This window comes from Dermacentor albipictus, chromosome 2 (genome assembly GCF_038994185.2).
Source record: "Dermacentor albipictus isolate Rhodes 1998 colony chromosome 2, USDA_Dalb.pri_finalv2, whole genome shotgun sequence".
Classification (NCBI taxonomy): Eukaryota; Metazoa; Arthropoda; class Arachnida; order Ixodida; family Ixodidae; genus Dermacentor; species Dermacentor albipictus.
This window is the reverse complement of record NC_091822.1, coordinates 164049559-164077500: the sequence shown is the minus strand read 5'-3', so window position 1 is coordinate 164077500 and position 27942 is coordinate 164049559. Positions and strand designations below refer to the sequence as shown.

The following is a 27942-nucleotide window of genomic DNA, read 5'->3' as shown; positions in this document are numbered from 1 at the left end:
CAACCCTTCTTTGTGTCTCTGCATTGTCGCAAATCGGCTGTTCGCTACCGGAAGTATGCCAAGTATGCCACACAGGACGATAGAGGTGGGTGTAGAGGTCAAAACATACCTTATCATAACCGTAAAGCCCCGTCTCATCGAGGGCCCAACAAAACCTAACGCTCAAGGACAGATTTCTCGCTCAAAGCAAACTTAACCAAACTGTGACAGATTCTAAAGGCGCCTATGGCCGCCTTTCACGTTTCTCTTTTATTTATTTAGTTTCCACTCTCAGGGAAAACACCGCTACACTATCCGCCTAAATTATTGCACAAGCACGCGTTCTAATTATCCTGCTTTTCTTCGGTTTCTTTTCTTCGGACCCCTTCGGCTAATGAGTTCCCGCTGTATTCGTTTGGCTTTTCTTGGTCGCTCGATGGTGAACATGGGCAATGCTTACGTATGTGTGCTTAGGCAAAACCTTTTTCCCCTACGCACTCTCGCGAGTAATCATCTATTACGATTTTATAAATAAACTACCTTTGTGCTATCGGCGAAGGAAAATGCACATTTACTTATGCAACCCGCATGACCGAAGTTTCGTTATTAGGCTGTAGTCGATGCACAGAAGGGAGCACGTGTAGGCAACCGCATTGACGTTCTTCGGTGGTATAGTTTCCGGCCTACTAAATTTGCTTAGAGTTCAACTCTGGCGCTGCGGGCGTTTTTCAAGATCGGAAAAGATGATTAGTGCACGTTGTTCTGTCTAGACTTCGTGCTTGTGCCTTCCAGACTTTCCTGAGGCTTTATTCACCACAGGCTTCGTCTGCCTTTATTGGCCTGAATTTAGAAGCGATATTGAACAATGTCCCATTTATCACGCGATATCTCTTTGAACAATTTCGACCCGACAGCGAATATTTAGAAACGTAGTCAGTGAATCATTTTTTTTTTAAATTCCGTATCTATGCATTGCCACTTGCCGCTCAAGTAATGTCCGCATCTTCAACAATTTTACCTAAACATGCCAAATTGCGCAATGTGCTCACTGAAAATTTGAGAAAAAAAATTGCTTCTAAGTAAAAAAAAATATCATGTGAACGTTTAATGTGGACTTCTTCTGTATATATATCATCATTATGTGCGTGCCTTTCTTCTTCACCGTGCGTGTGGGCGCATCACCATAGTTTACTATACCGAGGGTCCTTCGCCGCGTCTCTCGGGCTCAATAAGCCGCGGCCCTTACTGTGATGTCACAAGTGCTGGAGGAGAAGGAGGAAATAAAGAGAGAAGGCAGGGATACTAACCAGAAATGCGTCTTGTTAGCTACCCTACTCTGGGGCATGGGAAAGAGGGAGTAGAAAGATAAGATAGAGAGAGGGAAGGAACCGGGAGGTAATCCGCATAAGTGGTGGAGGTGCTTCTTGGTCTCCCGTCCTCTGCACGCCTGGTCTACTCCCTTAAGGTCGCCGCTTGAGCCCACTACTGAAGGACACCCTCACATCTTAAGCTGTCCTGTGTCATTTTTATGAGACTACACCCACACTCCTGCGCACGGACGCTAGCGGTCATGGAATTGGTGCTGTACTCCTCCAGCGAGAGAACTCTTCGCGTGAGGGAGTCGTTGCACTTGCCAGCCGCATACTCACACCTGTCGAAAAGAACTATACCCTCGCCAAACAGGAATGCCTAGTTGTCGTTTGGTCGGTCCAGAAGTTTCGCACTTATCTCCACAGCCGCCATTTTACCATCCTTATGGACCATCACGTCTTATGTTGTTATGTTGGCTTTCCACACTCAAGAACTTGTCAGGACATCTAGGTCGCTGGATTCTTTGTCTGCAAGAATACGACTTTGAGATTATCTACAAGACTGGCAAAATGTACCAAGACGCAGGCGCTCTTTCTCGCTGTGCGCTTCCTACACAGCCGCACTCGTCAAATACACCGCTACCACTGCCGGTGATGCACTCACTGACGTCTCTTCAACGGCAATTTCGTCCTTCGCCGCTCTTGACCATCTCATTTCGGACGACCATCAATCATGTTCGTCTGAACAACTCGCCGATTCCGACTGTCCACCTGTTAAAGCGAAAGCTCTACTGGCCGCGAACTTGCGATTTCGCCGTGGCGGTGCTCCGAGGAGGCACATGACGTCACAATGCGCGCCTCACCGCGGATATTTCTCTCTCTATCTCGCTCCCTAATCATTATTGCGCATGCGCCACTAGTAGCACCGAGCCACAGGTGTTCCGTCACTGCGCAGCGCCGCGCCTTTCCGAGGCCGCCGTTTGGTATGACATCACACCGCGTTCCTCGTCATTGCCCCCGCCTCCGCTCGCTTCGCCAGCTGTGTCGCATGCCTGATAACATGTCGAAGGATTGAAAAGGAGAGCTCGCGTGCGCCGCAACCACAGTTGAGGTGGCAGTATGGACGGTGACAATTCCGATAAGCAGGAGGGGGCCTGGAATCGACATCGGAACGATATGAAGAGGAAACGAATCCCCCTGGAAACAGACGAACTGCACGCCGAACGACTGGCTAAACGCCGCAACATAGCTGGCAACCCGACTAACCCGTACTTGCAGTCACGATTAACCAAGGCTAACCATGCTATGCCTTAGCTTTCGCTACGTATATCCTGGCTTAGCCGAGCTAAGCCACTGCGAATTTTTATAGCCCGCCTTCATGGAGCTTCACGCCCGCCTAACGCCATGCTCCGACGACAGCTGACACAATTCAAGCTGGAAAACTCCCTACTGTACCACCATATCCATCATTCTGACGGACGACGCTGGGTGCGCTTCAGGCCTTTCATGATGATTTAACTGCCGGCCACCTTGGTATCCAGAAAACTTACGGCCGCATAAGAAGTCGCTTCTACTGGCCTGGCCTGTCTACCAGTGTGGCGAGATACGTCACTTCCTGCCCCATTTGTAAGCCTTGAAATCGGCCAACATGAGCTCCTACCGGGCAGCTACTACCAGTCTCGTGTCCTGAGGAACCATTTGAGGTTGTTGGCATCGATCTCTATGGGTCATTTCCTATGACTCATGCCGGTAGACGATGGGTAGTTACAGCCGACAACCACCTCGCACGCCTTGCCTAAACAGATTGTGTCAGTTCTCTATCTGCTTCCGAAGTTGCTGCCTTGATTATTCAAATCATAATCCTGCGTCACAGCGCCCCTCGTGTCCTTCTGAGCGACCGCGGAAAACATTCCTTTCACAACTGGTAAGCGAAGTGGTCAGAGCCTCTGGCACCAGTCACGAGACTATATTTCAAGTTACCATCGTCAGGCCAACGGCCTGACTGAGCGGTTTCATCGTACGCTTTCTGACAGGACATCCGCCTATATCCGACCAGATCACAGAAATTGGGACGCAATTTTGCTATTCGTCTCTTTCGCGTATAACACCGCCCTTAAACGCACAACCGGTTACTGGCCATTCTACCTTGTTTACGGCCGTTCAGCCAGTTCGTTTGTCGACGTTTCTTAGTTCGCTGCCCCTTGTCAGTCTATCTCCGTCTTTCTGCGAAAAACATGTTTCTCGCCTTGACCACGGTCGCACACGTGCCCGGGCCAACACGAAAGTTGGACAACAGGACCACAAGGATCCATTATGACGCATCTCACCGCGTAGTTTTCAACCAGCCTGGCGATGAAGTGCTGCTCTGGAGACCACTTCATACTCCTAGGTTGGGTGAAAAGTTTCAGTTGCGGTTTATTGGCTCATACGCCGTCCTGGAAATGACTTCTCCCGTTAATTATCATGTGACCCGGCTAGTCCCACGAGTTTGCGTCCTCGCCGGACCTGCAATAAAGTTTATTCACTCACTCACTCACTCACTCACTCACTCACTCACTCACTCACTCACTCACTCACTCACTCACTCACTCACTCACTCACTCACTCACTCACTCAATAAATTATCGTGTGACCCCTGCTGCTCCCTCAATTGACCGCCGTTGCCGCTTTACCCAAGCACATTCCCACGTTTCTCGCATGAACCGGACGTGCGTCTGGTTAACATCTCTGGCTTTTCTGGCTTCTATTACTCTCTCTCTCTCTCTCTCTATCATATGGAGCCCTTCACGCGGCGTTCCCCGTACCTTTAGGCTACGGCCAGGATGACCGCTCTCGCACGGGGGAAATTAGTGTGGGCATTTATTGTGCACTCCTTCATCGTCTGTATATTATAATCATCATGTGTGTGCCCTTCTTCTTCAATGTGCGTGTGGGCACGTCATCATAGTGAACCGTGCCGACGGTCCTTCGCCGCGTCTCTTGGGCTCAATAGAGGTCGGTCCTTACTGTTACGGAACAAAATAAATAAAAATAAAAATGAAAACGTGGCATATTTTCACGTGCTGTGAGGCAAGATGAACTGTTTGGATCCAGTGGGGTTAAAAAAAAGAATTAACAGGATAAAGCTAAAATATGTTTGTAAGATAGTTTTAGGGATATTATCTATCTATCTATCTATCTATCTATCTATCTATCTATCTATCTATCTATCTATCTATCTATCTATCTATCTATCTATCTATCTGTCTGTCTGTCTGCCTGTCTGTCTATCTATCTATCCATCTATCCAGCTACCGATCTATCTCTCGCTATATATATATATATATATATATATATATATATATATACATATATATATATATATATATATATATATATATATATATATATATATATATATATATATATTCTGATGAAGGCCGGACCCCGGCCGAAACGTCAATAAACCGCTTCATACGCGCGTCTACTTCACTGTGTATATATATATATATATATATATATATATATGAAGTCTTTGCTTACAAATTTGTATCGTTTTGTCTAAATCTTTCACGTACGGGAAGAGGCGTATAGCAGGCGGCGTCTATGCATGCGCCAGCGTCTCTTTCAAAGCAAACAATAATAATGAACTCTAAGTCTCCCTATGGTCGTAACGTAACAATAAGCAATATCCCCATCAAGCGACAAGCGCCGACAGAAGCGAAGAAGCCCTGACAAAAAAGCGAATATTGAAAATCAGTCTCGTCGGCGATTCTAAAGCACGCGACGAAACCTGCTCGAATGTCGCTTATCGCAGCTTCCCAGGGACTTTGGGAGATACGCATCACGTTCACAAACACTTCTATTTGTTCACCAAAGCTCGCCTTCTTTCTTTTATTTCCTGGGATTGCAGATTGCATTCCCCTTTTTTTTCGCTTCGTCTTTTTCTTTTTCTTCCGACACGCCAATTAACTCGAGAGCTATCAAATTACGAAGACGAGCACGCAGTAGACCATCAGGAACTACGCAATTACCGCGCGCCACTTATCAGCGGGTTAGCGCAGTAGACCAGCGATGTCGTTTTTCTTTACTGCCCCCGAGATGATACTTGGAACAGTCTACACCCCCACTCACCACCCTCCTCGGCCTCCAACGACGCATACAGACTCACACACACGCTTGCGCACCCCCAACCCAATCTCAGCCTCCTCCTGTCCTTCTTCGCGCGTAAAAACAGCTCATTCGCAGACGACATCAAAGAAAAAACAACAACTTAAGCGGAATGCAAGATCTGCAAGTGGGCGTCAGTGGTGGCAGTACGCTTTCTCACACCGGCACTACAGCACACTTTATCGCGCCGTGATTTAATTTGCCGACCGGGCGGCAGTCGCACGTGATGCCAGCCGCTGCTGAGAAATAAAAACCACCGAACCGTTCCTGTGAACGCACCGTTGTCAGGATTGGGGGCTCAATCTTTTCGTCCGTGGTCCTTTGCCAAGATTGGAGTACGGCATGAATTCGAAGGTAGCTGGCCCATGCCGTCGCCCAACTTATTTACGCTGAGATCGTTGATGAAGTGAAGAACTGCTTCTCATCGAGAACGAGGGAAAAGGGGTTTATTTACAGAAATTAACTCAGTCTAACATGACTGCTTGAGAAAAAGAGTATTAGTCCAACAGGACTGCATGAAAGAAGTGAACCAGTCTAACAAGACTGCTCAAGAGAAGTGCGTCCAACAATCGCACAACCACAGTTTTTATACACTCGATCCGCCCGTCCACGACGCGGCGGCTGTTCGTTTACACATCACCAACTCGCAGCTGCTCTGAAGACCAGTTTACAGACACAAAGGCACACACATTCCGAAGCCCAAGCGACGGTGTTGAAGGTGGTGCCGTTCCGGAAAATCGACGTTGTCGATCGCGCGTCGCTCATTGTTCCGAGCCACTCCAAACCTTGAGAAGCACAAAAATAAGTCTTCCCGCGGTAGCTTCTCCAGGCGTGTCAAATCAGCCCCGCGTTGAGGAACTCTGGAATCATTGTCCACACACCGAATTCGTCCCGTCACCATGTCGAAGGGGCTGGAGGAAGGCGGCGGGTTCCAGCGCAAAGGTCGCTTCTTTGAACGCCTCGCAGCTGCAGCACGGAGAGGTGCAGGTGCGCGTCTTGCACCCCTTGTCGTAATCAGGTGGCAAGGTGGCAGTCTTGTTGTGCAACCCGCCGTTCTTTACAGCGCCTCCATGGCCCCAAAAGTCTCGACTGTCTAGCGCTGACAACCGCTAGGCAGGAAGAGAATGGCTGCTGGTCAGGGGGGGATTGATGTCTTGGCTCGCAGCGACCACCTGTGCATTGATGTCACCGCCCCAAAACATCCAACAAGGACAGGCAACTGCAAAATGAACCCCACAACACGGCTCTGCGCCGAGATGACGTGCATTGGCTCTCACTTTAGACTCGCTAGGCTTCAAAAAAAAACAACAACAACATAAGTGCAGAAACAAAAAAATGCTGCATTTCACTATGCCAATTTCTGAAGCAAATTCCTGCTGACAAATTCAGCAATCATGGAGGGAATCCTGCTAAACGAGAGGGGATCTTCTTCGCTTAATAAAATTAACACTAGTAACCCTAAAATTTAGGCGGGACCCCCAAACGCAGAATTCAAATTAGCCTGCTCAAACCATCCGCATTGCTATGCAACTTTCCCTTCTTATATCTAACGGAGAAGTTGTACTCTTGGAGAGTGAGGCTCCATCGGAGCAAGCGGCCGTTTTTGTGTGACATTTGATTGAGCCACGTCAGAGGACAGTGGTCGGTCTCGAAGATGAACTTCGCTCCGTACAAATAACACGACAACTTCTGGGCGGCCCAAACCAAACAAGCGCATTCCTTCTCTGAAGCGCTGTAGGCTTCCTCTCTTACATTTAGTTTACGGCTGGCGTAGAGGATAGGATGCTCCTCGTTATCGTCGCCGACCTGACTAAGTACCACGCCCATACCTCTGTCGCTTGCGTCGCATTGAACTATGAATTCCTTTGTGTAGTCTGGCGCGCGAAGCACAGGGCGAGAAACCAATAGCGTTTTCAAACTTTGGAAAGCGTTCTCTTTGTCCTTATCCCAGAGTACGTTACTCGGTGCTCCCCTTCGGAGGGCGTCTGTTAATTGGACTTGCCAATTGCGAGTAATTCGGAATGTACCGTTGATAGTACCCCACAAGTCCCAAAAATGAACGAACGTCCGTTTTCGTGTGCGGCTGAGAAAAATCTCTAATCGTAGCTATTTTCAGCTCAGCCGGCCGTCTCATGTCCTGACCGACAACATGGCCCAGATAAGTAACCTGCGAACAACCAAACCTACACTTTTCCGCTTTCGTCGTTAGGTCAACTTTAAACGTACGAAGCCTCGTATTCTTGTCGTAATAGACTTTGGCGTTCATTTGAGCTATTGCCATGTTCTTTCCGACTAGTTCTTGGTTTGCGCTCAGGCGTTCCAGTAAATTTAGCACGTATTCAACCACGGTTGGACTCTCCCCTCTTTCCTCCCACATCTCTCTTAACATTCTCAGTGGAGACCGGAGTGTCCTCCCATACACTAGTTCTGCTGGTGAGAACCCTGTCGCCTCATGTGGAACCGTTCGCAAAGCAAACAAAGTTGCCGGCAGACAGTTCTCCCAGTCCTCCTTGTGCTCGTAACAGAGCGCACGCAAAACTCGCTTAAGCACCGAATGCCACCTCTCTACACTGTTCGACTGAGGGTGATAGACAGAACTGTGTATTAACTTTACCCCGCACTTTTGCAAGAATGTGGAAGTCAGTGCGCTCGTGAATACTGACCCTTGATCTGCCTGAATTTCGGCTGGAAACCCAACTCGTGCAAACACTGTCAAAAGCGCGTCTACTACTTCAGTGGAGCTGAGCTCTTTCAAAGGGATTGCTTCTGGAAACTTGGTGGCCGGACACAGCATGGTAAACAAGTACCTGTAGCCTGATTTTGTTTTTGGAAGAGGCCCTACCGTGTCTATTACAAGCCGTCTGAAAGGCTCTGTTATTAAGGGCACTACCTTCAGTGGAGCTTTCCAAGTCTCTCCTGGTTTACCAGAACGCTGGCAGGCGTCGCATGATCTTACAAAGTTTTCTACATCTTTGAAACAGCCAGGCCAGTAGTATTCCATAAGCAATCTTTCCTTTGATTTGTTTATGCCTAGGTGGCCGGACCACCCATTTCCATGACAAAGACTCAAAAGGTCCTCCCTATACTTAGTAGGTATGACTAACTGATCTAAAATCTTACCCTTTCGATCTCTGTAATGCCGATACAACAATCCTCCTCTCTCATGTATCGTTACGTTGCGCCTAGCAATGCCTTCTTTAGCTGTGTCACGTAATTTAGCTAAGCTCTCATCATTCTTTTGCTCAGCTGCCAGTGACTCTCTATCCACGCGTAAGAGTTGATCAAAGTTCTTTGAGGCCGGTGATAACAACGACCCTGTCTCGCTTGGGAGCGCGTCTGCATGCTCTTCCTGCAGGCTAGAACTCTGACACTCTAGTGCTACGCTCTCATTGAGCTGGTCAACTGGCAGGCTCTCCTCAACTGTTCTTTTGTCCCTCGGGCCTAGCTCGGATTCGGGTATTGAAGCTATCCCCTTTTCTGCTTCAGCTGGAGGAGCTTGAGCATTTTCAGCCGAAAGCGCCGCGATCTTACGAGCTTGGCCTCGGGTCAATGCCTGTACTATGCCCTCTCCCAGTTTGAGCCCTCTGTCACGCAGTAACTGATTCGAACGATTCGAAAAGATGTAGGGATACTGCAGTGACAAAAATTTGGAAACTGCAGCCTCAGTCTCTAGCTCCCCGAATGGTCCACTGATTTTGACTTTGGCCATGGGCAGACACACGCTGTGTTCTTCTACAACCTGTTTTATCCATGCTACTTCTCCGGTGAAGTCCTCTACCATCACGTAAGACGGATGGACAATGTCCAGCGTGGCGGCACTGTCTCTTAGCACTCGGCATGGTTTTCCATTAACTTGCAGGTCGTGGAGATATGGACTTAAAAGTTCCATATTCTCATCCTTTTCCTCCACGTAGGAAAAAACTACGCTTGGCTTCTCGCAGTTTACAGCTATATGTCCCAGTTTGTGGCATTTGTAACAGCGAATTGGTCTGACAGATTCGAATTTTCTTTTCTGTTCTTTTTGTGCTGTTTCTCCGTTAACTTTCTCCTCGCTCTTTTCTGCGGGCTTTTCCGCCATGTCTACAGGCTCGGATCGTCTAGCTTGCGCACCCTTTTTGAACGGAAATGGCTTCCGCGGTCCATTTCGACCGTCCCAGTTTCCCTCCTCGGCGTTCAACTTTCTACGGGTTGCGTACTCTTCGGCTAATTCAGCCGCCCTTTCCACAGTGTTTACATTACCTCTATCTTGCACCCACAGTTTCACAGCTTGGGGAATGGTTTTGTAAAACTGCTCTAGACACATGCATTCAATGATCATGTCTCTGCTGTCGTACGCTTCCGCGCTTTTAAGCCACTCGACTAGGTTGGCCTTTAAGCTATATGCAAACTCCGGATAGCCCTCGCTATCTTTCTTGCCTGTGCTCCTAAACCTTTGCCGAAAAGCTTCGGCTGAAAGGCGGTATTTCTTCAGGAGACTAGCCTTAACTTTCGCATAATCATATGCATCCTGCACACTCAATCTGGCGATTACTTCCGCCGCCTCACACGGCAACATAGACAGCAACCGCTGTGGCCATGTACTCGGACCGAAGTTCATCTTTTCGCAAGTCCTTTCAAAATTGCATAGGAACAAGCCTATGTCGGTCCCGACCTCAAATGGCTTTAATAGCCTGTCCATGCGGTACGATTCTGCCTCACTTGATCGACCCAGAGCTCCTTCACTTCCTTGAGACAACTCCAAACGTCTGTTTTCAAGTTCAAGTTGCATTTTTGTTATCTCGCGATCTTTATCGCGTTCCTCTCTCTCTCTATCCCGTTCCTCTCTCTCTCGTTTTTCTCTGTCCCGTTCTTCTCTTTCTTTTTCCCGTTTCTCTCTCTTTTTGAGAAGTTCCAATCCCATTTCAATATCTTGCTCACTGGCCTGATTGGAAATTAGCTCCAATAATTCCGATTTGAGCATTTCCTTGCGTACATTTAGGCCCAGTTCCTCACCAACAATCAACAACTCGTCTCTCAGCAATGTCCTTAACTCCATGACTGCTGCTTTACTGCCTTGATTCTGCTCTCTAAATCTAGCTAGGAAAACACAACCTAGCTAACACACAACAATCTAGCTTCCCTACTGTTCTAAACAGAACAACCACAAAATGAAGCCTAGAGAGTCAAAGCAAAAACCAAGCACTCACCGCAGATACAGCACCATGTCGCAAAGTCCATCTCACCGCTGTCAGCCAGTTGTCAGGATTGGGGGCTCAATCTTTTCGTCCGTGGTCCTTTGCCAAGATTGGAGTACGGCATGAATTCGAAGGTAGCTGGCCCATGCCGTCGCCCAACTTATTTACGCTGAGATCGTTGATGAAGTGAAGAACTGCTTCTCATCGAGAACGAGGGAAAAGGGGTTTATTTACAGAAATTAACTCAGTCTAACATGACTGCTTGAGAAAAAGAGTATTAGTCCAACAGGACTGCATGAAAGAAGTGAACCAGTCTAACAAGACTGCTCAAGAGAAGTGCGTCCAACAATCGCACAACCACAGTTTTTATACACTCGATCCGCCCGTCCACGACGCGGCGGCTGTTCGTTTACACATCACCAACTCGCAGCTGCTCTGAAGACCAGTTTACAGACACAAAGGCACACACATTCCGAAGCCCAAGCGACGGTGTTGAAGGTGGTGCCGTTCCGGAAAATCGACGTTGTCGATCGCGCGTCGCTCATTGTTCCGAGCCACTCCAAACCTTGAGAAGCACAAAAATAAGTCTTCCCGCGGTAGCTTCTCCAGGCGTGTCAAATCAGCCCCGCGTTGAGGAACTCTGGAATCATTGTCCACACACCGAATTCGTCCCGTCACCATGTCGAAGGGGCTGGAGGAAGGCGGCGGGTTCCAGCGCAAAGGTCGCTTCTTTGAACGCCTCGCAGCTGCAGCACGGAGAGGTGCAGGTGCGCGTCTTGCACCCCTTGTCGTAATCAGGTGGCAAGGTGGCAGTCTTGTTGTGCAACCCGCCGTTCTTTACACCGTGTCTAATGCCAGAGAAGGCCGCCGTTCCTTTTTTTTTTTATCACGCTTTAACCTAGCCCGGGTCTCGCCTTCGAGAGGATATCCTCTAGAAGGACGTAATTAACACACCTATCACTTAATAGAATAAGCACTCGTACGGTGACAAGGCTTTCCTTATATTTAAAACCGAGAGATGGGGCATAAAAAAAGCTGGTAAGAGCGCAAGGCACACGACACAAGAAGAAAACGGACGAGAAGATACTCGTTTTTTTTTTTAACGCAACACGTATACCAATGGGTCCGATTTTGTACGTTATTAAGACATAGCTTGAAGATGAGCCTTATTAGGCACTCACTGCTTTTTCTTCAAGCAATCAGCTACCGTGCTGAACATTCATTGACTTATGCGTTCGTAAATGTTGCTTATCTTTTTAGACAATCAGCTGCATGTGAAGAAGGGGGATTGCAAAGCTAAAAAACACACACAATACATACGCTGCGAACAAACGTGAGCGTAGCTAAAGCAACAACATCATTCTAAGGGAGAGTTTATGACGGGTTCCAGCTGCATGAATAGCGAAAGCTCTATTTCGTAGTCTTTCGCAGTTTCAAAGAGTAAAGAAGCTCGTCTCAGGCTCATGTGGTCTAAGGCAAATTTCGTAATGCAGCCTTGGAAGATAAATATATATATGCCGGGCAATTGACGCGTCAGTATTGGGAAAGCGAGTTTAAAGAATCGTTTCCAAACCAATTGACGATGCCAGTTTGCGAGGCAGTCGTTGCCCGCACAACGGCACCCAATGAGTGAGACTCGCTCATCGGGAGCCGCAACCTTGAAGCGAAATTTTATTGCGATATCCACTCTAAAGTTCGGATCTACGAGACGTCTGTACACGTAGCTGCCATTTAGATAATAGGCTTTTGTTAGGCATGTCACTGATCCTTCACACGCAATTATTAGCTTCACGTCTATACTATATTTCGTCATACATAGACGCGTTATATCGACACATTGAATTGAAGTCCCTCTCGTCAAAGGGAAACAGATGTGGCAGTTTCGTCCAAACGACGAAGCGTTGATTGCTATAACAAGGTTTAGCGTTGCGTTTGGGCTCTCCGCTCGGTGTGCTAACCATGCCCTATCTCGCAAGGGACTTGCGTCACTGCCAAAGGTACGAAGCGTACTGAGGCAATTTCCTTGCGCAGCGGTATATGTGGTTCCGTGCTTAAGTGTCTGGTCATTGGCGGGAATAAGGCAGCTTTATTTTTGCTTGCTGCATGATACGTTGCAGCGATGCGTTACACGTCAGGTCCCTTGGCCTGCACGTCGTATAGCGCGAATTACCGTGCCCGTTACGGCCAGCTGCAGTAATAGCCACCCCAACCGCGATCACGTAGCAACATGGCAGCGCCCGTGCATCCTAGACGCCCGCTTCTATCCGAATTCGCGCCTGTCGCTCGCTCTCCGCCCTGGGAGCAAGAAATCACTGGTAAGATCCGTCATCGCCTATCATCGCTTAACCTCGTCTCACGCTGAGCACAAAACATCAGATATGTATTGCTGTTATTATTGAGATCAGCTGTTTGTTTTGACGCTGCTGGGATTATAGAGATGGCGGCGAGCTGTAAAAGTGGCTTGATTTCTAGCAGGCAGCCGGCACCACAGCATCAGCACGGATGGCGCAGTGGAGATGCCGAACGCTAGAAAGAAGTAATTTCTCACTGCATCCCTAGTTTACTACTTTCCTCTAGTATGGTGCGTGATGGCGGTGGCGAGCAAACACCAAATATACGCCGAAAAGACAATGCGGTGCGGGTGAACAATTACGAGAGCATTCGTAAGCCACACTGTCCGATTCGTATATAGGCAGCTGTTGGTTATGGCGCTAAAACATCTGTTGCGTCAATACACCAACCGCGGAACATATACGGACAGAATGACAGGCAGACGCTGAGCAGACGAAGCGGAGCGGATGAACGCATCTCGCTGGCCATTCGGCCTTCTTATTGGCTAAAGAGTCCCGCAGCTTCAGCAGTGATGCAAGGGACTGCTGAGATAGTGTTTAGTCGCGGGGTGTGACAGGTTGCTGTGACGTATAACGCTAGAAAATTGCTGTTGGTTGTAGAAGAAACAGCGTCCTGGCAGCTTCCAGGCGTCTCACAATGCAGGCGTGATGAGTGCCGGTAGCGGCGCTTTAGGCGTCGTACCTCGATAGTGCACGAGATGAAGGCCGACGTGAAACCGTGGGATTTAGTCAGCGCCCATTGAAATAGTATAGATAGCGTTAGCTTGACGTTTACTGCTCAGAATGGAGCACGCACCGCAATCTCAGCAAGACAATAAAATTAATGTCTGGGGTGTTACAAGAGCCGAGATACGGATATGAGGCACGCCGCTGTGGACGACTCCGGATTGGTTTGGAGCAGCTGGGGCTCCTTAACGTGCGCCCAGTGCAAGGCGACACTTGGTTTCTTGCATTTCATCACCATCGCAATGCGGACGCCGAGGCCGCGATTAGAATCCGCGCTTTCGGGCTTAGCAACGCAGTGTTCAGCGAGAACGCTAGTGCACGCATAGCATGCGTGCTCGCAATTAACACTCATGCCAGCAGCAGAAGGCAAAACGCTACCTTTTCTCCTCCACCGGGATGATTGAGCGTATCCTCTTCGCTACCAGTGTCGACGTTTGTGGACCTTTTTTTTTTATAAAACCAAGTACTCCTGATCGAGAAGTAGCGGAGCGAAAAAATCGCACGCCTTTTTGAGCCTGGGTTATGGTTTACGCAGCTTCCAGAGGAGAACACCATATCTCAGCTCAAGTGGTGGTTAAAATAAGAGGGGCAAGGAAAGCTGCGAGTGTTTAAGCAATCTTACCGTTCGCTACCAGTATCCACGATTGTGGACACGTTTTCTCAAGCCAAGTACACCTGAGCTAAAAGTTCCGAGGCACTCCAATTGCATGATTTATCAGCCTGCATAGTGGTTTACCCCGCTTCCAAAGGAGGGCGCCATATGTCGACTGAAATGGCTGTTAAACATAAGAGAACATGGCTGCGAGCAGCACTTGAGGCGTTTTCGCAACTTGTGTCCACACATTTGGACACAGATTTTTTTGGCTTCCAAATGCATTTTAAGTCGCCAAGTTACTCATTTCCTCGCCTGCATTGTCTGCGGTACGGAACAGGGCATGGCATCGGCGGTCCGTCCACTTCGTTTCGTCGCTTTTGCAGCCAAACGCATTCCGTGTATCGGGAGACACTCTGACCCTCCACCGCGAGCGGCGCATGCGCCGTCCATAGCGGGACAGCACGACGACGACGGCGCCGACGACAGCGTGAACGCACCTCGAGCGGTTGCGTAACTGGCATCGTAAAACAAGTAGTCAAGACCTTCGAGGGCAATGACTGCTATTGCAAAGATAACGAGTCCTTGCGCGCGCGTTTAAAACGCTGGCTTTTTTTAAGGTATACCTGTACTCTCCGCGGATGGTTTTTACATCGTGAACGTACCTAACCTTGATGATGTGAAAAGTAATTATCCCCTACGTTCTTCGATGCAAGGTATACGTACAGGCGTGTACAGATAAACCAATTAATATCCTCTTCAGTCCTTCACCACAGCCCGGCCGCTAGATGCCAAAGCTATACAATCAACTGTTTTAAAGTTTCAGCGCGAAAATGCGCAGGAACCTTATTTCGCCGCTAGTTCAGAGACTGCCCTAAACTGTGCGCGCAGCAAACGGCCATCGACCGCTTGGTTCTGGCATTAGATACGACGAGGTCAGCCAAGTGGTCGTATACTGTAGATACATATGCCCTTCCGAAAGAACTTTATAGCAACGTTGTAACAGTAACGCGACTGCGAAATCACGGAGCAGCCACATTTATCGGGGTGCATTCGCCGACTGCGCTGAACCTCGTAGCAAGGCCTATGTTGAGTCAATGTTTTCTCCCATTTTATGCCAAAGCAGTTAGAAGATGTCCTCTGAATGGGCGCTTGTCGAGACAAGCTGTTTGCGTAGGAAACAGTACGCCCAAGCTACTTATCCAAAATTGTTTTGCTGCGGACAGGTTCGTTCACGCATAACGAGTAATGTACGGGCGTACTGCGCAAAATACACCAAGAAGAGTGGAGAGAGAGAGAAAAAGGAGAGAGCGCAGACGACCCACTGTTTTGTTGCATGACGCCACATGAAGCCGATTTACTATATAGGTATACAGCCTACTCGAACGCGGTGGCGTGTTCAGGGCCCATACGCGCCATGCAATGCGATGAGCCGCAAAGTGTGATAAGGTGCGGCACTTAGATGCCAGCCCATGCACGACCACAGCGCCCCCGCCAACATCCGTCCCAAGGGATTTCCCATCGCTCATTCCTGCTGTTGGTCAGTAGTGCTGGTTGCGCTCCGCTATAGTGTGGGGCGTCGAACTGTGTGTTATTAGTGGCTTTTCTTTCGTAGTATATGTAGTTGCGCGCACGCACTTGGCTTAGTGGTCATCGTGTTTGGTAGCTAAGCACGAGGTCACGGGATCGAATCCCGGCCACGGCGGCCGCATTTCGATGGGGGCGAAATGCAAAAAACACCTGTGTGCTTCGGTTTCGGTGCACGTTAAAGAACCCTAGGTGGTCCGAATTATTCCGGAACCCCTCACTACGGCGTGCCTCATAATCAAATCGTGGTTTTGCACGTAAGACCCCACAATTTCATTAACACACACACGTGTGTTATAAAGTACGAGTTAAAATACACTCATTTATTTACAGGTATCCATCTTGATCACTTCTTTTTCTTCCTCCCTGCTGTTCTTGTCTCTTCTGTCTTCTTCTTCTTCGCCGGAACATCACATCCTCCCGGACTTCGGTTTTCATCCCTCCTGGGATGATAGGGTATGACATTTCCCACTGTTGCTATTTCAGTTTTTCCTTCCGGTTCCAAATAGTGTAGCGATTTCAAGATTCCTTGTTGCTTGACGGTCTTTATCACTGTGTAGGGCCCAGAAAATTTGGACTTCGGTCCATCTAAACTCCTCCGGACTAAAACTGTATCTCCAGGCTCTATTACAGGCATCTTTGGGCTATGTCGCAGATCGAAGTGTCTCTTCATTGTTGATCTGTAGCGTGAAAGCTCCTCTTCTGTTTTGCGCCTTTCCTGCAGATCTACTTTCCCAACGATTCCAAGGTCGTAGTCGGCCGGTAGCCAAGTTGCTTCGCCTGATGCAGCAAAATTAGGCGTGCATCCTAATCCCATGGTATGAGAATGATTGTGGTGCCTGACTGCTGCTTCCAAGGCACACTTCCATCCTCCATGGAAATCATGGTAAATTGCGATGAACGTTTTCAAATCCCGAATGAGCCTCTCAGCTAGGCCGTTTCCTTCTGGATGGTAGGGTGTGGCAAATCTCAGGGCAATTCCTCTATCACGGGCCCATTCTTGAAGCTTCTTACTGCGGAAAGCTGTCCCGTTGTCGGAGACCACTACCTTGGTGTTCTTGAACATATTCCGCTCCAGTAACGTCAAAACAGAATTGGCGTCTTCCTTTCCTGGCTTTGCAGCAGCCATGCGTGTGCATTCATCTATTGCGACAAGGAATGCCTGAGTCTTACTGACTCCCTCTCCTCGCTTTTTTAGTTCGGCAAAATCTAGATGAATTACTTCAAATGGGACTTGGGAATGATGAGCGATGACCATCTGATTCCCTCTTGGACGATACTTGGCCTTGTTAATTTGGCACTGGTGACATGTTTGCACGTAGTTCTTGATATCTTCCTTCATATTTTTCCAGATGAATCGACTTTTTATCTTCCAATAAGTTTTCCAGAATCCATCATGCCCTCCTGACTCTGGGCTGTCATGGTACAGCTTCAAAACCTTTTTCACCAAAGTTCCTGGCACACAAAATTTGCCATTATTGCAAGTCAGATCTTCGGTGCCTTCCCACAAGCTGCAAACATGTTCATGATCAGATGTTCTCACTTCTGTGATGTGAAGCCTGGAAAGTGCATCTGCGTCAGGAAGCTTATCACCAGGTCGATGGCTTACATCGAAAGTGAACTGTTGTATTTCACTGATCCAACGCGCCACTCTGCCCTTAGGCTGGGTTAATCCCAAGAGGTAGGTTAACGCTCGGTTGTCAGTGAAAAGCCGGAAATGACGACCCTCTATGTAGCTTCTGAAATACCGGAGTGCCATCACAACAGCCAGAGCCTCTTTTTCTGTGGTCGTGTAATGTTCTTGAGCTTTTGAGAACGTAGAAGAATAATAGCCAATCACCTTGAGCTGGCGTCCTTGCTGTTCCGTTGTGTCTCGTTGATATAGAACGGCCCCTGTACCATATTGTGAAGCGTCCGTACACAGCTCGAAAGGCTTGTTGAAGTCAGGTAGCACAAGCACAGGATCCGACGATATAGCTTCAACAAGGTACTCGTACGCTTTCTCGCACTCTTCACTCCAGATAAATGGCACATCCTTTTGCGTCAGCTTGGTGAGGCATCTTGTCTTTGCAGCGTAATCCTTAATGAACGCACGAAAATGACCGGCGAGTCCGAGGAAAACACGGAGTGAGTGTAGGTCATATGGCTTGACGAGCTTCTTCATCCTTTGTATAGAATCCTCTTTGGTTGTTTTAGTTTTGCCGTCAAAAACTCTTCCTAGAAAGACAACATTTGTCTGAAAAAATTCACTCTTGTTCTTGTTAATCTTTAACTTTGACTTGCTGAGGGCTTCTAACACGCACGAGAGGTGTTTTTCATGTTCTTCTCTTGTACGTGAGTATATGATGATGTCGTCAATGTATACGTTACAAAACTTTCCCAGGAACTCATCAAGAATGCCATTCATCATTTTCTGAAACCAAGCTCCAGAATTCTTCCAACCGAATGGTAAGCGGTTGTACTCGTACACATCGAAAGGTGTTACAAAAGCAGTGTACTGCTTGTAATCTTCTTGTAGTGGCACCTGCCAGTATCCTTTACAGAGGTCGATCCGAGAGAAAACATTTGATCCACCAGTTTCATTGATGATCTCGTCTATTCGGGGCATGGGAAAAGGAAACAAATCAGTCTGGCCGTTGATCTGCCGGTAATCTGTGCAAAGGCGAAATGAGCCATCGTCTTTCGGTACTATGGTGACTGGTGACGCGAAAGTGGATGTTGATGGCCTTATAATACCGGCATTTAGCATTTGCTGCAGTTCGGCCTTTAGCCAGGTCTTTTTCTCGAGGGAAAGACTGTACGGCTTTTTACGCACTACTGTGACGTCACGAAGCTTAAACGGTACCTCGAAGACATCTGCTGCTGGCGGGTATGTCTCAACACAAATAAGTTCGGGAAAATTTGTCAGTATCTCATCAGCATTTCTAACTCTTCGATGTGAATTTTCAATTCCACGCAAGTTAGGCTTAAATGATCCGTCAATAGTCACTTCGTCTCTCCAAGAAATATTCATCTTCAATCGCTTCATATCAGGCCGAGATAAAAGAAACAGGAAATCAACACCCTGCATGACAAGGGCATCTACTTTTAGGTGATGTCCACCAAATTGAACCTCTACTTCTGCCAAGTGTTGCAACCTTCTAGTTTTTCCATCATAGCTTTGAACACTAACTATTCTTCCTTCATAAACCTTGCTCGGTTGGATGATTTCCTGATTTACCAGGCTTACAGATGCTCCAGTATCAACCAGGGAGTCCAGACATTTTCCATTTACCATCATTTTAACAAATAGGAGATTTGACTTCAGAAGGTATACATTTTCCATCGTGTCACATTGGTCGGACTCGGTATTAAAATATTCTACCGTTTCGCCATGTGCGTCAATGCTCAGTGGTAGAGTACTATGTCTTTTGATGGGACCGTGAATCAGAAAATCACTGGACACATACTTAAGGCAAGCAAGTAAGTCATCCGTGGAGGTTGGACGGTGTACACAAACCTCTCTTTGCGATTCGTTAGTCATGCCTTGAATTATCAGGGGAAGGATTGCAGAGTCTGGTAGATTAGGGTCGGCAATGTAGAGTAAACGTCTCTTCTCGAAAAAATAATCCATGACTGTCCCTTCTCTGTGTCTGAAAGCTAATGCGTCGTCCCATCTGTCAACCGGATTTCGCTCAAAAGCAGAAAGAAAACTATCTTTCCACTTCTGCCATGAATCACGGCATTGACTTGCGATTCGCATGTCCCACCATGTTCTGGCATTGCCAGATAAAAAACGGCGCATGTTACACACTTTGTCGTCCAATGACGTCCAGTGGTTTTGCGCACATGCATATTCATAAAATCTGAGCCACAAGTTGGCGGCATTAGACACCCCATCGAAACTATCGGGCTTGAACTCTTCTTGATGTGGTTTCTGTGCTCTTAGTGAGTCGCTAACTGCTTCGAAAATCAGTCGCTGTTGCTCATACTGCGTGGTCTGCTGCTGAAACAGCGCTTGCAACAAGGCGTTATGCGAGTGCTCAGTCTCGTTCTTGGAATCTATCCTTGAATGTCCCGGAAACATAACCTCAAATTCAGACATAGAAGCATCGATTCTTACCACACCTTTCTCAACGAGGGCTGCTTCGTTCAGTTGACTCTTCTCAGCGATGATGCGGAGCAGTTCCGATGAAGTCGCTGATTCCTGAAGAAGCACTGGATCTTCGCCGTCAAGCTGGTAGGTCTTCACGGTCGTCTGCCCATCTGTTCTTCTTGCCAACGTTACTTCGAGCCACATGGTCGGCTGCGCCAAATATAAAGTACGAGTTAAAATACACTCATTTATTTACAGGTATCCATCTTGATCACTTCTTTTTCTTCCTCCCTGCTGTTCTTGTCTCTTCTGTCTTCTTCTTCTTCGCCGGAACATCACATGTGTGTGTGTGTGTGTGTGTGTGTGTGTGTGTGTGTGTGTGTGTGTGTGTGTGTGTGTGTGTGTGTGTGTGTGTGTGTGTGTGTGTGTGTGTGTGTGTGTGTGTGTGTGTGTTAGCGGCTTGCATGCGGGCGCCGCGTCTAGCGGGTGAGAACCTGTTCAGCTTCATCTGTTTCCGGCAGCGGAGTATAGTAATCAATTATCCATCTCAAGAACTGGCTATTCTGTGACACGGGTTTCTCACGCCGCGTAAATTTACGAACGCTTGGCTTTCGCACACTTCGAATACCGCGACGATAAGGAAGGCGGAACTTCAACGAGGCGAGGATTAAGGCACCCTCTGTGAGAAATCAGAGCTCCAGGCACAAACACGCATAACGGTCATTCGTGAATGTTGACGGGGCATACAACGAAGACTTACCCTATTCGGACGTGGCGTGTCACGTCGCATTCACTCACAAAAGCTCGAGCACGCAACGAGGCGTAGCTTCAGTCAAGACAAGAACGCGGTCGATCACAAAAACAGCCGCTCGAAATATAGCGCAAGCTAAACAAAACGAGAATTGAGTTGCATCGCGTCCCGCAACAGTCACGGTCTAACAACATGGCGTTGGAAACGCACACTGTGCACATTGTATACGTGTGCAAGCAACGCCCGAGTGCCACAGTGTCCTGGAGAAGAAGTAAAAGCAAGTTGCCGTGACGCTATTGCCACGAAAACTTTGGTGCAACCGATGGCTCGCATGCCTTTGTTGGTAAACTTCTGGAGCACACACCGCCACAACGAGAATACGCTACTCACACAACATTTAGTTGGTTCGACTTTCACGTCTGGTTAAACCTTGCCTAAACCATGCATGCACATTTCAATGCTAACCGTTGAAGAAGCCTATGGTCCCTTATCGGCCAAGCCTGCGCAATTTCTATGCCTATGCCTGCGCTATGCCACCTCCAAACTGTTACTGTTTATGTTACAATGAAACTATTAAAGACGGCGAGTACGCCAGCGTTGCCGAAACAACTAATTTGACTCTTTCCTGTCCGAGACATAGTTGCAGAGAGCATCATGTCGAAACGCGAACGCCGAGGAAGAAAAAAAAAGAGAGTTGTCATGGTACACAAAGACATGTCCTACACACATATACAAATGACGCTGAAGAAACTGGGCTGACATACTCGACCTCATGATGGGGCACAGAAGCTAGGTGATCATTTCAGCCACGTAAGACTATATATCTTAACGGGTACCAATTAGCAAGCGTGACCTATGCCTCAGAAGCCATACTTTGGGCAGAGGTTACTTCATAGTGGGAGAAAAGTTGCTTAGCGCTCCAGTCACGAATGGCCCAAGCGAAGTTGCCTATAATTCACAATTACGAGATCGCCCAAATACGGATATAATTTCAGAGCCCTTAACAATTGGTGAAGAAGTCCTCAACTTATATTAACGCTAATGGAAGTTACAAATGCGCAGCTCGATCTTAACACAGTTCGCAGGGCAAGGCACTATCCGTACCAATGTCACCCCACAGCAGCAACCCCAACTGCACACGCTTATCACAAAGACTTATCTAACTCAGAGTTCACTAATGACAGTACTCGTATTTTAAGCGTTCTGTCCATATGAAACGACCGAGACGTACACTCACCAATACATCAAGCAAAAATTTAGTGTCGTAATGAAAATAATATTCAAACAAATCACCCATCTCCTTCATCTCCTCAAGTTCTGACTCAAAGGGAGGAATGCAAAGATCACACCCTTCCAAAATGTACTGGTAACGCAAAACAAAAGGCTCTAAGTACCTGTGAACGGATCATAGGTGTAGCTATCTCTTTAGAAAGTAGTCCACATGTTGTATATTTTGACGTGACATCTAAACAACACAGTCTTCCAACATCTCCGTACAACCTAAGCGACTTCTATGTTGGCCTATAACCAGATATAATGTTTACTTTTCTTCATAGAAAAAAAAAATAAAAGAACAAGGCAGGGAGATCATGTCGTAACTTTTTCATTTAAAGGGTGGATGTTTCTGCTGTTCTTTATTGTGAGCAGCTGACCCACACTTCTTGTTATTTTTATTCCGTTTTATTCTATTCCACCTTAAAGGCCTGTGGTCGTTTAGTTATGGAGAAGCATACACCAATACTTGTTGGTGAGCAAGGTAAGAATATGACGTCCCAGCTAACTAACGTTAGCCAAGCTTTTCAACGAAGAAAGACATTTTGAAAAAAAAAACGGTGCAAGATACGATTTTAAGACCAGCGGTTCTCGGTCATCAGACCTCTGGTCACAGAACACAGCACGTTTATAACTGTACCTTGCACCATGTATTTTAATTTATTTTTTCTTTTATTGGACAGCCTGGCTAAGGTCAGCTGGAACACAAGGTATAAGTTAATACAATTAGAGAATGCATTTAAATGCGGCTGTGGCATAGGAAAGCAATTGAAAGGGATGATTATAATTAGAGTGCAATTTGAGGGTCTTTACAAAAACTAAAGTACGCTTTATCGAGAGTTGTGCTGGCTTTCAACGAATGCTTCTAAAAATATAACTGACAGCCCAACGGTTAAATTCGCATCGAAAGTGACTCAATTTGGCGCACTCGTCTCATTAGCCCTTACAGAAACTGTGTCATTCCGAAAAAAAAGTACGCTTTGACATGACTGATGTTCAGAGCAAAGTGCGATGACGTTTTCGAGCGGGCTTTACTACTGCGGCCATTAGTTTTATTCAGTGTAGAATGAACACGTGAAATTTTGGGCAGCACGGATGAAAAATGCACAAATAACACCTGCGCAACCCGTGTCAGTACACCCTCTGCCCACGTGAACCACTTCCTACTGCAGACTGCATCTTCCAGTTCCGGGTTTCAAGCCTGTGATCATAAAAAATCTCAGACTTTGTTTTTATTTTTACTTTCTCGTACTCTGTCTTTGGTGCTCTTAAAAATCGATATTATATAACGATGGCATGCGTAATGCTCTATATCGGGTTTCGTTCACAGTAACGCAAGAAAAATAAAGGGAAGGAAGGGGGTTCAAGGCGAACAACGCACGACAGATTATCGCATGACGGCACTCAAGTAAATAGCGAGGCAAACGTAGAAGCATCTCACAACGCTTTGAGTATTTTGGCAGTAAAATCGTGGCACCCTTTTTATTTCACCTTTCTTTTATGTCACAGTTGGTTAACGTGTTGTCATTATGTTGTCCTGTAAACTTGTCGCTCTCTTTAGTCTGCAAGCCGGGGGCTCGAAGTGCTTTCGTCAATACCGCCTATACGATAGCATAAGGCCAGTGCTCTGTGACTGTGATGTCATGTGACATCACAGTCATACTGTGATGTCATCCGTAGGAAGGCCGACGTTCGCATTAAAAGCCATGCCTTTTAAGCCCACATTGCTGTACCGAATACTTTCCGCAAGCCCTGATGAAAATCTACTGGCTCTAGGACTTCCATCATGACGTCGTGGTCTGTAGAGCACCGGCTTCGTGTTGTATCTAAGGTAGAGTTGGCTTGCCAAACTAACATCTATATAAGGACCCGGCACGAATAACGAAACAACAACACGTGGCTTGCACACTTCAGAAGGGAATAGGTTTGGGCGTGTCGGTTATTAATCGTAATACAGAAAACATAGCGCAGTAAGGACCAAGGACAAGTCGACATATACAGCGCTTGTCCTGTCTCGACTTGTCCATTGCCCTCACTGCGCCGTTTTCTGTATTACGCTTACACACTCACGTGACGTCACACAGCAGAAGTATGCGTAGTGCACGAGAATGAAGAGAAAGGATGGGAAGGGGAGAAGCTACTGCGCCGTTTTCTGTATTACGCTAACACACTCGCGTGACGTCACACAGCAGAAGTACGCGTAGTGCACGAGAATGAAGAGAAAGGATGGGAAGGGGAGAAGCTACTGCGCCGTTTTCTGTATTACGCTTACACACTCGCGTGACGTCACACAGCAGAAGTACGCGTAGTGCACGAGAATGAAGAGAAAGGATGGGAAGGGGAGAAGCTCCTCTCACCTTGGGCAGAGAGACGCTGGTGATGGCGTAGCGCGAAGGTTTCCGGGATTGCAAGAACCGAGCCGCTCCGCTGTCCAAACTGCTACCGCGACGGTTTTCGCTGTTCGTACCGTACGTGGTTTGCCGCAACGAGGCGAGACGCTCCGTACTCGCCCGGTAGGTGGCCACGCTCAGCTTCATGGCCGACCTGGTTGACGACGACGACGACGACTACGACGCAGCAAACGGCGAGATGAGATCGCCGGCGACGTTGTGCTCACCGAGATGTGGCCACGGCGCGTCGCGTGGGATGACAACACGGCCTATCGCGCAACGAGAGACGGGATGCGGACAACACAGCACTGTCTCGTTCGTTGATTTCCTCGCGTTTTTTCTTCTTCGTGTTCTTTATTTCTTTGCTCTTCTGGGTCGTCGGTATTACGACGTCGTCGCTGTCGTCGTCCCGGATGGTACACTCACTGGCGTCAACACTGACCTTCAGGAACACTCTCTCTCTCTCTCTTTAAAAGCACTTCCCCTTCCCAACTCGTTGCTGAGGCGTCACTTCTGTTCCACGTCTAGAAGAGTCTGTCTGTCTCTCCCGCGTTCGCCGGTTAGCTGTTTTCGCTTTGGATTCTCGAAAGCCGACCGGCGAACGGTATTGCTCACACAGCTGCAAACAGTGTCAATCGCGAGGCTACACTCGCGAAGCTAATGGCGGAGCGGCATCGTAATAAGCGCGGTCGAAGAAGACAGCGAAGCACTCACTCGCGCTGGTATTCGCGATGTCGAGTTTTGCACTGCGCGCTTCCAAACGCGGCGAAAACGCGCGACTAACTTATTCCGTTTTGGCAGCGCACTGCGCAGAAGCCAATTTCACTGACTGGCGTTTTGAGTACGGGCAGCTGACTATAGCGATTAGTCGCGAAGGCGATGTCACGTCGCTTCCTAAAGCACTAGTTTACCGAGCGAGCAAAAACAATGCGAGGTTTATTTTTTCTTTGTTTTCTTTCTTTTTTTTGGCGCGTGTAAAACCGACAGACGCCGCTATGCAATAATGCGCTGACGACGAGAGAGCGCTTACGAAAGAAAATTCACCTACCGCTTTCGTATTGGTCTTGGCGGTAAAGAAAGCTTCAGCTGCACCCTACGGTTGCGACTGACGTCGTAGTCTTTATTTCTCTCTCTCTCTCTCTCTTCCCGCTCGCAATGTAACGCTACAAGCTGCAAAAGGACATAGTGTGCTTAGTAGCGGGCTTTTTCCTATAAACGGGGTGGGTCGATATTAAAGTGTGATTATCTGTATGAAATATGAGAACTTCCACTAGGAGAGGGTCCCAATATGAAAAAAAAAAACCTAACGCTACGCTAAGCACGCGATCTATGCTTTTTACTGGAAGGCCACTGTCGTAGCTTCTAGTAGGAAAAACAAAAAGAAAGCGTAGAAAAGCCAAAAAAAGTAATGACCTCTAAGAGGCGATACCTACCGCTACATGGCTACACGGCGCACTCCTAGGCGCCAGTAGTCGAGGTTACACATACTTGACATTACAGGGACTGACTGATAAACAGCAACAACGCCATGCCGAGCATTTCGCCTGCGATAACGGGAAAAGCGGCTTTACTCTTTTCAATTGCCATAGCACGCAATCTTAAACGTCTTTATGTAACGGCAAAGCCAAAAGAAAGAAAAGCCGATATAGCACACCGCACTAGCAAGCGTTCCCGAATAACCGGCAGGGCTGTGCCTTCAGGGCCAAGGGCGCAAACCCGCTAAGCTAGAGGACTGGCAAAACGTCCCTGTTTTCAAAGACGGGCTCGCGCGATAGCTATCGCCAGTGTGAAAGAGAGCAAAGCTTCTCGGTATACCTCGCCAGTGCAAAACCAACGCGACACGATGTAGTCGATCAACACACGCAAAAGCATCCAACACCACGCAGTAGCATCCGAGGGGGGAAAAAAAGGGTCACATCCCACCGATCACCGAAGGCCACGTAATCCACGGTGCGCAACTCCGCCACAAACATCCACGCCGAGGTTCACGCGAAACCGTGCACCAAGATCCACTGCGCCCGTTTCAAACCCCGCCGACGAAAGACCGACACCTTCCTCCTTCGTCGGAATTGATGAAGCACATCGAAGTACAGGCAGTAGCACTTCGGCCAGTTGCTCTGTAGGCAGTCACACCGTCGACGTTCTCTCTTTGATACACAGATGGAAGGTTCAGGGAAGGCTGACACAAGAACGGGCAGGGTAAAATGAAAAAAAAAAGTGCAGCAGGCCAGGTAACTAGTTATCGCATGTCGTCACGGATCAGCGATGTCCTTCCGGTGCGACGGACATTCGCTGAGGCATCGAGAGACGGGATCAGCGAAGAAGCAGCAGCATCAGCAGCGCGGCGAATAAGGAAGCACTGCAAGTGAAGCGAGCAGTGTCGGAGCGGCGGGCAGACGAACCGCGGGACGCAACAACTGCGCCTTCAAACGTTCACGAGAGAGTCACCTTCACGGGAACAAGGGGGAAAAGAAGGAGGGAAACGAGGAGACTAAGAAAAAAAGGGGGGCGAGGCGAGGGGACACGAGACGGGAGAGGGAAGGAGCGCCGCCGAAGTTTGGGTGTAGCCCCGGCGTGGGAGAAATCCGGGACCGGGCGTCGTCCTAGCGAGTCGACGACGATGGAGCACAAGGCCGCTTCGAGCAGCCGTCGTACTTCGGCGAGCGCCACGCAGGTCGGTCGAGTCGGCCAGCCGCCGGGAGGGCTTCTCTTCTCTCTCGAAAAAGGCGCCGGGCCGCGCGCGGAACATGTGCGCGCGCCCTCGAAGGATGAAGAAGGAGAAAGGGAGGGAAGTGAGGGTATCGGGTGGGAGGGGGGGGGGGGGGGGGAGACCCGGTGCAGAGGGGGTGCGCCCGAGCCGAGCACGGGGCTGAGAACTACGGCGTAGCTGGACAAAGCGGCGGTGGCGGCGGAGGCACCCGATGGGCCCAATCGCGGAACTTGGGGATGGGCGCATGCGCAGAAGGGTACACCGGAGCAGACGACGCGGGCGGCCTCGGATGCGACGCGATTGAGCGTAGCACCGCTCGGGAGCAGACGACGCCGAAAAGTGCGGCTTGGATTGGTGCTGCTTGCGCTTCGAGAAGCAGGTGAACCGGATGGGGGGAAAAGAAAGTGTTTGGCTTTTCGTTGAGTGAGATTTGTTGTGGTCGTCACCCCAGCTGCGTGGTAGTTTCGATTTGAAAAAGTGTTTTGATTCTCGGAACGTGGCTTCCATTTGTTCCGGCCTGTGGTTTCGCGCCAATGAATTATGAGATTTTGACAGTCACCGGCTGCAGACGGCCTGAGAAGCGCATCGCGTTGCAGTGGGAAGCAAGGAGAGGTAGGCGGTGAGATGATAATGTGAGACAAGTTGAGAGGAGGATAATTATTTTATGTTTCTCATGCTGTCATACTTTAATGTTGTTTACCGTGCGAGTAAAAGAAATAGATGGACGATGCCTTCATGTGATTACTAATGTTGGCACCCTTGCTGACTACTTCGTCTTTCACCCTTTCTGGAATCGGCTTCTTGAGGAGGAGGAGGAGGAGGAGGAGGAGGAAGTAAACTTTATTACTCTAGAAAGGGTAATTCAGCGGTCGGGCC

General features: G+C 48.3%; 1 protein-coding gene across 2 annotated transcripts in view; it reads right to left on the bottom strand.

The window, feature by feature from the left end:
- The window catches only part of LOC139056253 (uncharacterized), a 642331-nt gene extending 615363 nt beyond the window's left edge, over nucleotides 1–26968 (bottom strand). The window contains exon 1 of one of the 2 annotated variants that reach the window (XR_011512243.1): nucleotides 24324–24463. Coding sequence is in view for 1 of the 2 variants with exons in the window: in XM_070534328.1 (XP_070390429.1) it covers nucleotides 24324–24503 (180 nt within the window). In the remaining variant the exon portion in view is untranslated. Of the gene's footprint in view, nucleotides 1–24323 lie in introns of both variants that reach the window. The other variant, XM_070534328.1, reaches the window with a different exon arrangement.
- Between the last annotated feature and the right edge of the window lie 974 nt (nucleotides 26969–27942).